Raw genomic sequence first — 13,497 nt, 5'->3', positions numbered from 1 at the left:
CACTGTCGATCTGGACAAAACACACTGCCTTGGCTTCTCAGGCTGTGTAGTGAAAGTGCTGCATGAAAGGTATTTTGGTGGGAATCATGTGCTGTATACTGACAATTATTATAGAGCAACAAAACTTGCTAAATATCTTTCAGAGCACGACATTGGCTCCTGTGGCACTGTGAAAAGGAATCGTGCTCACTTCTCCAAATTCCCAGAGGCAGGAAACTCGCAGCGAGGAGACGTGCACCTATGTAAGTCTGAGAAGATGCTGGCAATACGGTGGCATGACAAGAGGGTTGTGCACATGCTCACCACCGTACACAATAGGGAAATGAAAGACAGTGGGACGGTCGACCGTAGGACAGGTGAACCTGTGAGGAAACCTGATGCTGTCATAGACTATAATATCAACATGCTGCTGGTGGACATGTCCGACATGATGAGTGGAGAGATCGACTACCTCAGGAAGAACACTAGGTGGCACAGGAGAGTTTTTCTGCATCTCATAGACATGACAATGCTGAACGCCTTCATCTTGTACAAGATGAAGGTAAAGCCACCCAAGTCCTTCTCCCTGAGGTTGTTTGCCAGGACTTGTGTTCAGCAGCTGCTTGAGAGATATGGTAGGGTGACAGCAGCAACTCCAAGGCGCCATGCAGTAAGACATCCGACAGACTTAAGCAGAGGGAGTACATGGATGGGGACAGACTGGTGCAAATGCCTGCCACAACCAAGAGGACAGCTGCGATCCACAAGTGCTAGGTGCGTGCATATACCACCTGATGCACACCTGAGCACAAATGCACCTTTTGTTAGTGCGCTGAGTGCCAGGTTCCCCTCTGTGTTACCTGCCTCTTTGATTACCACAGCCTGAAGCAGTTCTAAAAGTGCAAGTGGAAAATGTAAATAATGTGTAAATAATGTGTAAATGGCAAGTGAAAGCAAAGGATGTAAATATGATGGAATAGTGTAATATAGATTTGTAAGTTACTGCAAGTGACAGTGCATTACATAATGTAAGTAAATAAAAGTGTAATTATTGAAAATACAATAGAAAATGTAAATAGAAATGTAAATAATTAGTAATATAAGAATATGAGTACAAATACTTGAAGTTATGACAGTGAAAGTGAAACCACTGCTCTCTACGTATTATACTGAAAGAGAAATTGAATGCCTACAGTGACAATAAACTACTATTACTGAAGGAAACTTATGGATAAAGACTGAAGATATATATGTGTTATAGAGTAATAGGAATATAAAGTGTGAGTGATTTTATGAATAATAAGTGACAGAATACCAGCGGCGAACGAGCGGAAGTTGGAAGGTCATATGCGCTCGTATTTTTCATTGCTTTCACAGTGTTTTTTTTTTTTTTTTTTTGGAGTATGGATTCCAAACTATTTGAAAATCATAGAGTAGTGTTTCTAGTGATAATATCAGGCTGTGGTAATGGCTGGGGAATGGCTGGGAGAAGGAGGGAGATGAGAAGACAGCAAGAAATCAGTTGGATAGAAGTTGTGGAATCAATGAAGAAAGTTCAATCGGGGAAAGCCCCAGGAATTGATGGAGTGTGTGGTGAAATGCTGAAGCATGGGGGAGAGATAGTAGTAGAATGGATGTGGAAGATGTGCAGATTGGCCTGGAAGGAAGGTAGAGTCCCGAAGGATTGGAAGTCAGGTATAATTATTCCCTTGTACAAAGGAAAAGGGGAAAAAGAAGTGTGTGGTAATCATAGGGGCATTTGTCTTCTTAGTATAATAGGAAAAGTTTATGGTAGGATACTTATTGACAGAGTTAGAGAAAGAACAGAGAAATTAGTTGGAGAAGAACAGGGAGGCTTTAAGAAAGGAAGAGGTTGTGTAGATCAGATATTCATTCTTAGATCTTTAGTGGAAAAGTTTCTAGAGAAGTGAAAGAAGTTGTATGCGGCTTTCATGGATCTGGAGAAAGCATATGACAGGGTGGATAGACAAGGATTGTGGAAAGTGTTAAGAATATATGGAGTAGATGAGAAGTTGCTGAATGCTGTGAAGAGTATGTACGATAGTGCGAAGGCTGCAGTGTGTGTGGATGGTGAACTAAGTGAATTTTTCTCTTTGAAAGTTGGGTTGAATCAGGGATGTGTCATGTCTCCATGGTTGTTCAATCTGTACATGAATGGGGTAATAAAAGAGGTACAAGGTAGGGTAGTGGATGTTGGAGTGGCCCTGGTGAGAGAGGATAGTGTTTGGAAACTCCCTGTACTGTTGTTTGCAGATGACACTGTGTTGTTGAGTGAAGACGAAGGGGAGCTGCAAGGCTTGGTGGATGAGTTTGGGGGAGTGTGTAAAAAACGGAATCTGAAGGTGAATGTAGGGAAGAGTAAAGTGATGGTCTTTGAGAGAGGTGAAGTCAGTGAATGTACAGCGAGGTTGGATTGTGAGGAATTGGAAAATGTGAGTACATTTAAGTACTTGGGTAGTGTGATGAGTAAGGATGGAGGTTTGGAGAGTGAAGTGCTTGAAAGGGTACAGCAGGGAAGAAAGGTTGCTGGTTCTTTGAAAGCAGTGATAAGAAACAGAGAAGTGAGCATGGAAGTGAAAAAGTTACTACATGACAGTATTGTGATACCAACTCTAACGTACGGAAGTGAAGCTTGGACGTTGTTGGAAGGACACAAGTCAAGAGTGAGATCAGTGGAAATGAGTTATTTAAGAGGAGCCTGTGGAGTCACATGGAGAGATAGGCTGACGAATGAGGATATAAAGGAGCGTTGTGGTGTTGATGTGGATGTGATAGGAAGCGTTATGAGGAACACACTGAGGTGGTTTGGCCATGTGGAGAGGATGGAGGGTGAAAGACTGACGAAGAGAGTGTATGTGAGTGAGGTGGAGGGGGGAAGAGGGAGGGGGAGGCCGAGGATGAGATGGAGGGATGGTGTGGAGAGGTATATGAGAGACAGGGGTGTGAGTTTGGAGCAGGGCAGTGAAATGGCAGGGGACAGGGGGACTTGGAGGCGATTTGTTTATGGCCACCCCAAACGGGATTGAGGCGTCTGGCAGTAGATAGATAGATAGTAATTATATTACGGGTTGTCGGGAAGTTTAAAGTGAAGACTTCGTTACCCAACTTCAGAGGTCTCCACAAGTCCTACGGTACTCGACGAAGGCTCAACAAACATCCCAGGAGAAAGCTGAAGGTATGTGCCATATGCATATTTAATTTTAATATTCTAGGACTAATAACTGATTTTTGACAAATATTTTTAGGGAGTCTGTCAGAGCATGAATATCCCCGTGAGACACGCAAGTAAAGCCAAAACAACCCCGCGATTTAGGGGTTAGTAAAGCCTTCGATGCCATCACCAGGCCAAGCTAACAGCCAAGGTGTACAACACAAATATGGAGAACACGTAACACTGGCCCACCAGCCAGCTATCTGGTGGACCAATTCATATTATATTCCAGGGCCGATCATCAAGAACACAAAATTTCCCTGACAGTTCCACAGGGCTCCGTGCTCTGACCCACATTCTTCTCCCTATACATGCATGATAGTCCCATACCAATTAGGTTAGATCAGCACACACACATACACACACACACCATGTATGCCATACTCATCATGTAGAAGATGAAGAAATGAAACGTCGAAAACTTGGGACCCGAACTGCCAACGTAAAATGTCTCTCAGTATGCCTCCGCCAAACATTGCACACGAACTCACCATGCAGTCTCCATGACAGGGTTCATTGTGGGTTGAAATGAGACTATAGATAAACTAAATCGACCCTGTATGACCTTGATCTTTGACCCCTTGATCTTGCTGACGTAATCAGTTTATCGTCTTGTCATAATGTATCTTTGACAAAAGTTTGGTCAAAATCCGTTGAGGTGTTCAGGAGATATTGCACCCATATGAATAAACTAAGTCGACTCCATAAGGCCTTGGCCTTTGACCCCTTGACCTTGCTGACCTAATCAGTTCATCATCTCCTCACTCTGCATCACTGACTAAAGTTTGGTGGAATTTCGTTTATGGTTTCAGGAGATATCGAGCTCACAAGAATGATGGGGACGCACTAACTCACGCGCATGCACGCACGTACTCAAGGACACACGGACGGAGAGACCAATCATTTAATGCCTCCGCTGCCATAGCTGTGCGAAGGCATAATTAAGGGATTCATGACAGAATGTGGTTGTGAAGGTGATGGTGTGAGGAAAGTGAACACACACACACACACACACACACACACACACACACACACACACACACACACACACACACACACACACACGAAGCACCATGTCCAAGGTATTCAGACACAGACCAGTGGTTTCTGTACTACGTAGCTTGACATACAGCTCGTGGTGGTCACTAAAGATAATTTTCTACTTTGTCTTAGTTACATACACTAAAACAGGAGAAGAAAGAATACATTTAGCGAGTGGTATAGCAGTGACACAAGGGAAGTTGATAGATATATTAACAACCATTGACATTTACTCCTTTCACCTTAACTTGGCCCTGATTTCCATTTTCTTGAAACTTCTTTTACGTAGCTCAGTGACAGGACAGTGCTATGACTTCCTGTAGCACTTCTTCATGACTTGCATTATATTCTACTCAGTGACAGGACAGTGCTATGACTTCCTGTAGCACTTCTTCATGACTAGCATTACATTCTAGCGTTGAACTAATGTTATACTTCTGCATTCAAGATAGAGAAATGGCAATTGTAGGCCAAGTTAAAGTAAAAAGTTTTTGAGGAACATTAACGGTACTTAACAATGCTTATTTAACTTGGCCTAAAATTGCCATGTCTCCAACTGGAAGGCCGAACTGTAGCAAGAGACTGACAGCAGAATACGATGCTTGTCACGAAGAAGCGCTGTGGGCAGGATTAGGGCCGTAGTGCTGCCTTCTACCACCGAGCAATGTAAAGTAAGTTGCAAATGAACGAAAATCAGAGCCTAGAGCAATTGAAGGTTAGTATTCATTCCACTGACGTTTCCAGATCAGTGTGCCAACCTCGACGTCTGCAGTCAGTAAGTACATAAACCTCGATCAGCCGTTCATTATGGACGAGACTTCGGATACAGATGAGGTGATTACTGCAGCAGACGTGGCAGTGTTTAGCATGATGTTGGCAGTGTCTATGGGCATCGGTATGTACAGCAGCTTGAGAGGGGGTTCAACCAGACAGTTTATGGTTGGAGGAACAACATGCATCCCGTTCCTGTCGCTCTCTCTCTGCTTGGCGGTATCCTGTCGGCTATCGCAATCTTAGGTGAGTAGCTGTCTGTGTACCCATCTGCTTAATCAGTCTCATGGTGAGAGGAAACAATATGCGTCCTGTTCCTGTCTCTCTCTGTCTCTGCTTGGCTATCTTCCTCTCTAACGCCAAACCATGCAAACACACATTATAAGTTCCTGTGTATCCAGTGTACCTTCATGTTTACTAATCATCTTGACAGTTTGTACAGAAGTATATTAGTGCACTATAGCCATGTGCGTTGAGAGGTAGATGAGGGAGGAGGGAGTGATTTGGGGGTAGGGCAGTCAAATGGTGGGTGACAGAGCGACTTGGAGGCATGTTGTCTGCGGCCACCCTTTGCGGGATTAGGGCGTCGGGCTATAGATAGATATATAGCTATGTGGCGACCATGTTGCATTCCCTTGACGGTAGTGTTTTTTTATATATTATAGAAGCCACATCCTGCGTTATAACCAAGAGTGATTTTTTCCCGTCCAAAATGACCTAGTAAGCGAGTTATAAAAGTAGCCCAGTACCCTTAGATGAAAACACACACTCTCTTCTTCCTCTTCCTTTTCCTCTTCCTTCTTACAGGAAACGCCACGGAAACCTACTACTTCGGCACCCAGATCAGCACTACAATCGTGGGCTATATCCTGGGAACGATTATTGTGTGCAAGTTTACCATTCCCATCTTTTACAAGCTCAAGATTACCTCGCTTTTGGAGGTAAGGTGATGGTTTGATGTATGGGGGAGGGTTAATGTGTGTGTGTGTGTGTGTGTGTGTGTGTGTGTGTGTGTGTGTCCTGTTTAGTTAATGATGGATGAATTGACAGAGGCTGAGATTCCGCCCTACACAGTAAATTAAACACACACCGTACCACACACACACCATAGCAAACACACACCGTACTAAACACACACCGTACCAAACACACACCGTACCAACCACACACCTTACCGAACACACACCTTACCGAACACACACCTTACCGAACACACACCGTACTAAACACACACCGTACCGAACACACACCGTACCAAACACACACCGTACCGAACACACACCGTACCAAACACACACCATACCGAACACACACCGTACTAAACACACACCGTACCAAATACACACCGTACCAAACACACACCGTACCAAACACACACCGTACCAAACACACACCGTACCGAACACTCACCGTACCGAACACACACCATACCGAACACACACCGTACTAAACACACACCGTACTAAACACACACCGTACCGAACACACACCGTACCGAACACACACCGTACTAAACACGCACCGTATCCTGCCTTCAACAGTACCTGGAGTTACGATACCGCTCTCGGGCCCTCCGCCAGGTAATTACAGGTGCCCTTCTCATCAATACCTGCGTATATATGAGCTTCTGTCTGTACGCCCCGTGCCTCGCCCTCGCCACCTTCACCAGCGTCTCCACATCCGCCTCTATCCTTATCATGGGCACCATCTGCACGTTCTATATCACCATCGTAAGTTGGCATCGTAGCAACTTGTCTGTAGAGATTTATTTTGCTCGCTATAACAAATACCGCTGGGGCGAGTTAAAGACGTAATATTTGAGGTTAGTTGTAGGGCACAGACAGACAGACAGACAGACAGACACACACACACACACACACACACACACACACACACACACACACACACTCAAACGTCTCCTCATCCCCTCCCCTTTCCCCCAAAAGATGGATGGTGGCGAAGAAGGTAATTTGTGTCTACCGTACATCATTTATTCACTTCCTATTCCCACTACGACCCCTGCGCCCACACCAGCAGACTGAGCCATCCCAACAACACATACCATCAGACGGGTTTTTAGTTGAAGACTGTTAATGGACCACGCTGTAGTTATTTCGCCAAGGAGGTTGTGTTGTACCCCACGTTGGTTGGTTTGTCTGTCAGTCTGTTAGAAGGATTACTCAAAAAGTTATGAACGGATTTTGATGACATATTGTGGAAGGGTGGGCCATGGACCAAGGAAGAAATGATGAAATTTTGGGGAGAATCCAGATCCGGATCCTTTTTAATGGCACTGGCACTGGCAGAGGTATGCGCTCATGAGCGCTTTCTAGTTACAACTGAGTCCTTGCCACTTCTTGAACTTTCTTGTTCCTCCTCCTCCTCCTCCTCCTCCTCCTCCTCCTCCTCCCCCCCTTCCTCCTCCTCCTCCTCCTCCTCCTCCTCCTCCTACTGCTACTACTACTACTACTACTAATAATAATAATAATAATAATAATATCATAATATCATCGATCATCGTAGACAATTTTTCGCACTTTTTCATGCCGATACATTATTTTTCTCAGGGTGGAGTGAGGGCAGTGGTGTACAACGACGTGCCCCAGACAGTGCTAATGTTCCTGGGTGTCTTGATTGTGGTTCTGCTGGTTTGTAAGGAGACGGTGGGGGCGGCGGAGGTTTGGGAGGCGGCTGGGGAAGGAAGTCGCCTGGAATTCTTCAAGTGAGTGGGCGTGAAGTTAGGGTTAGGATCTTTGAAGTTAGGGGCGTGAAGTTAGCGTTAGGTTAGCACCTTTGAAGTTAGCATCTCTGTTTTCACCTGAGAAGAGACGAGCCTTAAGCATTTGAAAGCTGGCAGCTGATTGGTTATCCGAGAGCATTCATTAACGACGTATTGTGAATTGTTTCTATTATCGTTAGAACAACCCCATGACGATAAAGATTCCCAAAATAAAATACTATATATTCGTTACCTGCATAGATTAATTTCAACACGGTGCCGTACAAAGTTTATCAGATGGCCTAGATACGTGTGAAATTTTGAATTCTCGGGACGCATCAAAACACGTCCAGGTGAAGTTTTAGGAGTATCTTTGTTTTTTTTCCTGCATCTCCAGGCACATTAAGGTAAAATATTTCATTACTGCATCATTATATAAAATATACCCTAACTAATTCTAACTTCCAGGAGACAATTTTCTACCCTGTGCAATCCCTCTGCCTCCCCCCGGCATGGACCCCAGCCCCTACGTGCGCCACACCTTCTTCTCCACCTTCGTCTTGGGCGTGTTTCTTATACTGTACTGGATCGGTGTCAGCCAAGCCCCTCACCAGCGCTTCATATCCGTCAGCACCCTACCCACAGCACAGGGGTGAGTCAGCAGAGCACAGGGATAAGCCAGCAGAGTACAGCGTGAGTCAGCAGAGCATAGGAAGTCAGCACAGCACAGGGATAAGTCAGCACAGCACAGGGATGAGTCAGCACAGCACAGGGATGAGTCAGCACAGCAGAGTAAGTCAGCACAGCACAGGGTAAGTCCGCACAGCACAGAGGTAAGATCAACACTGGACTCACAGCAAAGGATAAGTGTTGGTTTGCGTTTCTTTATTTATTTGTGTATTTATTAATCGACATATTATTTCATTTACGCTTCCTCTCCCTTCCTTCCTTCCTTCTTTCATTCATTCATTCATTCATTCCCTCTTTCTTCTTCCTTTATTAATGTCTCCTTCTTTCACCCCATCAAACTACGCATATTCTTTGCGTTTTCATCCTTCCTTCCTTCTTTCCCCTTCCTTTATTTATGACCCCCTCCCTCACTCCATCAAACTATGCATATTCTTTGAGCTTCCTTCCTTCCTTCCTTCCTTTCTTCCGTCCTTCCAGCTTTTCCTCCTTTCTTTCTTCCTTCCTTCCTTCCTTCCTTACTTCCTTCATCCTTCCTTCTTTCTTTCCATTCCTTTTATTTACGTCCTCTTTCTCTCCCTCCCACCCTCGAAACTGCATATTCTGCGTGGTGTCTGTGAGTCCTCTCTCTCTCTCTCTCTCTCTCTCTCTCATACACACACACACGCACACACACACACACACACACACACACACACGCACACTCACACACACACACACACACACACACGCACACTCACACACACACACACACACTCAAACACACACACACACACACACACACACACACACACACACACACACACACACACACACACACACTCACACACACACTCCAGACTCTGTATATTCAGCATGCCCGCGTGGTTTTCATGAGTATTCTATCTACCTCTATCAATCTATCTATATCTACCTCTCTGCCTATCAGTTAATGCCCTTTCTCTCCCGCCCCGCAGCCTGTGCATCTTCTTCTGCATCGGTGCGTCGGTGCTGCGGATTCTGTTTTTATTCTCCGGTCTCGTTGCCTACGCCACCTACAGGCACTGCGACCCTCTCAAGGCGGGACTGATCAAGAAGCCAGACCAGGTAGCGTGTCCGTGAATCTCACCTTTTCTCCCACATGTACAAAGCACTTCGGTTATGTTCCAGATTCCTAAAGCCTCCCAGTTTTTAGTTGTGTTGGGGGAATGCCTTATCAAACTTTTGCACCTTCATTCATTATTAGTGTACTTATTAATCGACTTAGTAATTCATCTGTGGTCCCTCTCTCTCCCTTCCTTCCTCCCTTCCTTCCCTTTCTCTCCCTTCCTCCCTCCCTCCCTTCCTTCCTTCCTTCCTTCAGCACATGATGGCGTTCTGCATCCTGGGTACAAGACTTGCGGCGTCCACCCGGAAGTCAAATCTCCCCATATTTCCCTGCACCTAACCGTGGGAAGGGTCCTGGTCCGACCCTGGTGAGGCACCGTGTACCACAAGGGAGCGCCGGATCCCTGCACGGTGTCTGTACTATACTGTACCCATAGGACGGCCCCACAGAACCACTGGCTTAGTTGTGGTCGACGGGTCATTTCGGCCACACATCAGGATTAAGAAACAACAACAACCTTCTCTCCAACCGCTATCAAACTAGAATGAATATTATAAAACATGTAATAGGAGTCCACACTGAAAGTGTGGAACGTGTTCTGGGGAGCGAGTGAGCAAGTCAGGCAGAGCTGAATATTGTCTCATGTGGTTCATCATCTTTCTCTGATCTCCTGACTTGAAAATAGTAAAAAGAACATGTTATATTACACCACAAATATTCCCTCACACTTCCTAAAACCAATACTACTATTGAATTAATTTAGGTCTAGCGCCAAACAGAAAATATTACTTGTTTTGAAAAGGCAAAACCTGGTTGCTCTCAGCAATCGTCGTAAAATACTGCTGCGCTACTCACGCAATCTTAGACCGTTACTTCTTGTGCAGCTGGCTGTTACGCTAATCTGCCTTACAAAAAATCGTTTCCTCGATTTAAAAAAAAAACTTTTAGGAATTACGGGTTGTTTGTGAAATGAAAATAATTGACGATTTTTATGCGATTTCCAAATTGGTGTCTGTCTTTCTTGTAACTTCAAAATTGGCTGAGATATCCAAAAAAAAGTTTGCTACTGTACTGCAGAGTTTTCCTCCCAACACCTGCCCCCATTTCTTGCTGATGCAATAAATCTTTTGCTCGGTAATGAAAGAATAGCCTACGACAAAAAAATCATCATCATCTTCATCATAATCATCATCATCATCGTCATCGTAATCTCTGCTACAGCCACAGAGACGAGTTTATCTCCTTCATGAACACTGTAGTCTCTATGAACACATCTGTAATCCCTCTCATGAACACTTTAATCTCAATGAACACTTCTGTAATCCTCTTCATGAACACTTAGTCCCGTTCATGAACAATAATCCATGAACTAATCTTCATGAACACTTTAATCATGAACATAAATCTTCATGAACACTTTAATTCTCTTCAAGAACACTGTAATCCCCACACGTCTCCTTCTCCCCAGATCCTGCCCTTCCTAGTGAACGACAAGCTGAGTCACCTTCCAGGCGTGGCGGGGCTGTTTGTGGCAACGGTGTATGGTGGGGTGCTGAGGTGAGGTTTATGATGGGGTGCTGAGGTGAGGAGGTGAATGGTGGGGTGCTGAGGTGAGGAGGTGTATTGTGGGGTGCTGAGGTGAGGAGGTGGTGTATGGTGGGGTGTTGAGGTGAGGAGGTGGTGTATGGTGGGGTGCTGAGGTGAGGTGTATTGTGGTGTGCTGAGGTGAGGTGTATGGTGGGGTGCTGAGGTGAGGTGTATGGTGGGGTGCTGAGGTGAGGAGGTGGTGTATGGTGGGGTGCTGAGGTGAGAAGGTGTATGGTGGGGTGCTGAGGTGAGGTGTATGGTGGGGTGCTGAGGTGAGGTGTATGGTGGGGTGCTGAGGTGAGGAGGTGGTGTATGGTGGGGTGCTGAGGTGAGGTGTATGGTGGGGTGCTGAGGTGGGAGGAGGCGTATGGTGGGGTGCTGAGGTGAGGTGTATGGTGGGGTGCTGAGGTGAGGTGTATGGTGGGGTGCTGAGGTGAGGAGGTGCATGGTGGGGTGCTGAGGTGAGAAGGCGAAGAGATATAATTTACGTTTAAATCCTTCTGTGACATTTATAACACCTGTAAGGATGGTAAATAGGAGAGTTTTACAAAAGGAGAGAAAATGGGTGACAGCTCTTGTAAAGTACTAGCAATTATTCCCTCTCTTCCCCTTCACCAATTTCACCATCATGGTCATTATTCTTAATTCCCCTCTTTCCCCTTTCACCAGTTTCACCACTACACTCATTATTCCTTTTTTTTTCCCCTCTTTTTTCCTGCCCCAGTTCGCTCTCATTCCAGGCCAACTCAGCCGCGTGTCTCATATGGGAGGACTTTCTCAAGAACCTGCCTTTTTTCCGCCGCCTCAGTGATAAGGCAGCCATTAGAGTTATGAAAGTCGTGTGTAAGTATTTTTATCTATCAGCCTATCTATCTTTATCTATCTGTCTGTCTGTCTGTTTGTTTGGCTGCCCTCCTGTATATCTCTCTACTCCATTCCTCTACCTCATCCTCGGTCTCCCCCTCCACCATACTCACATACACTCCCCCTTCAATCCAATAACATTTTCTTGTCATATCCTTCCTGTGAGCAGCATTTTTATTACGTTTTAGAAGGAAATAGGTATCCAGTCCAGTTTCAAAGTTCTTCCCTATTTAGAACAATCATTTGGGATGGTCGAGAGAGGGGGGCCTTCACGTGGCGGCACTAATAGGACAAGGTAGTGGAGCTGCCTCGACGCAATTGGTATCGTTTAGGTGGGATGGAGCAATTACTGCATATTCGCGTCTGCATTCTTCTATCTGTTAGACACAATACACTTATACTAGTAATCAACACTGACAATATTTAGGGTAAATCTAATAGATAAACATTCTGTTCATCTGTTTTATATTAAAAAAATCAGTGAAAAAATTGCATGCGTACAGTAAGTATGTGGCTGTTTGCTCAAATTTTCCTTTTCCATATTATTCTACTTTCTGCCGATCCTATAAATTTCCTTCAGGTTTTTCATTCCTGCAAGGTATTACTTCCTCTCTTGTTTCCTGTACGGCAAATGCCGGAGGGTCTAGAGAGTGGGGGAGAGAGCCTTCTGCTGTGCTATCCTTTTCTCCTGCTCCTATAATTATAGCACTGTATTAGTAGGGACCGTAAAGTCTGTGTGCTATGTGTATCTATGTCACTCTATGTACCTTTCCCAGCTGCCATCGTTGGCGCCGTGGGTACTGTGTTGGGCCTTGTGGTGGGGAGTTTGGGCAATGTGATACACGTCATGAACACCCTCGTCAACACCATAGCAGGTCCTTACACTGGCGTCTTTGTGGCTGGCATCTTCCTACCATGGGTCAATGCTAAGGTAATGGTAGTTGTAGTAGTGGTGGTGGTATTGGTGGTAGTAGGAGCAGTTATATTATTGTTATTATTATTATTATTATTATTATTATTATTATTATTGTTAATTTTCCCCTCAGAGTGCCATGGTGGGGTTCCTGGTCTCTGTCTTCTACTCGGTGTGGATGGTGGTGGGCAAGTTCCTGAGGGGGGGCGGCGCTCCCCCTCTCCTGCCCCTCTCTGTCCAAGGCTGCACCAACTTCACCACCGCCTTCAACACCACATCCTCCTGAACACCACTATCACCATCTCTAATACTACTAACACCACTGCCAACCTCTCCAACACCACAACAAGCCTCCTTAACACCACTAACACTATCTTTAACACCACCTCCAGCATCTGTAACACCACTAATACCATCTTTGACACAACTAACACCATCTCTAACACTACTAACATCACTGCCAACCTCTCCAACACCACCACAAGCCTCCTTAACACCACTAACACTATCTTTAACACCACTAAAGGCTTCCTCAACCGTGCCAACAGCACCATCACTCCTTCCCTTCTCTCAGCAGGCATTACCAGTACTACTGCTGCCTCTCTGCTTGATCAGCT

The 13,497-nt window shown here is 45.3% G+C and overlaps 1 protein-coding gene across 1 annotated transcript; it reads left to right on the top strand.

Moving 5' to 3' along the window:
* The first annotated feature begins 4,284 nt into the window (after positions 1-4,284).
* On the top strand, positions 4,285-7,749 carry LOC145415021 (sodium-dependent multivitamin transporter-like). The gene is made up of 5 exons (XM_080284437.1): positions 4,285-4,293; positions 4,997-5,147; positions 5,831-5,964; positions 6,604-6,753; positions 7,591-7,749. The coding sequence occupies exons 1-5, from the start codon at positions 4,285-4,287 to the stop codon at positions 7,747-7,749; spliced, it is 603 nt and encodes a 200-aa protein (XP_080140563.1).
* Positions 7,750-13,497: the final 5,748 nt, after the last annotated feature.

This window comes from Coenobita brevimanus, chromosome 101, assembly GCF_032717465.1.
Source record: "Coenobita brevimanus isolate Jiangsu-jjx chromosome 101, ASM3271746v2, whole genome shotgun sequence".
In the NCBI taxonomy this organism is placed as follows: Eukaryota; Metazoa; Arthropoda; class Malacostraca; order Decapoda; family Coenobitidae; genus Coenobita; species Coenobita brevimanus.
The sequence above is the reverse complement of the archived record's forward strand: the minus strand, read 5'-3'. Positions and strand labels throughout refer to the sequence as shown.

What these genes read in the sequence shown, in the direction of transcription:
- LOC145415021 (XM_080284437.1), top strand. An exon ending in AGATTACCTCGCTTTTGGAG is followed by an intron (nt 5,965 to 6,603) that starts GTAAGGTGATGG and finishes GCCCTCCGCCAG; the next exon opens with GTAATTACAGGTGCCCTTCT. An exon ending in GCACGTTCTATATCACCATC is followed by an intron (nt 6,754 to 7,590) that starts GTAAGTTGGCAT and finishes TATTTTTCTCAG; the next exon opens with GGTGGAGTGAGGGCAGTGGT.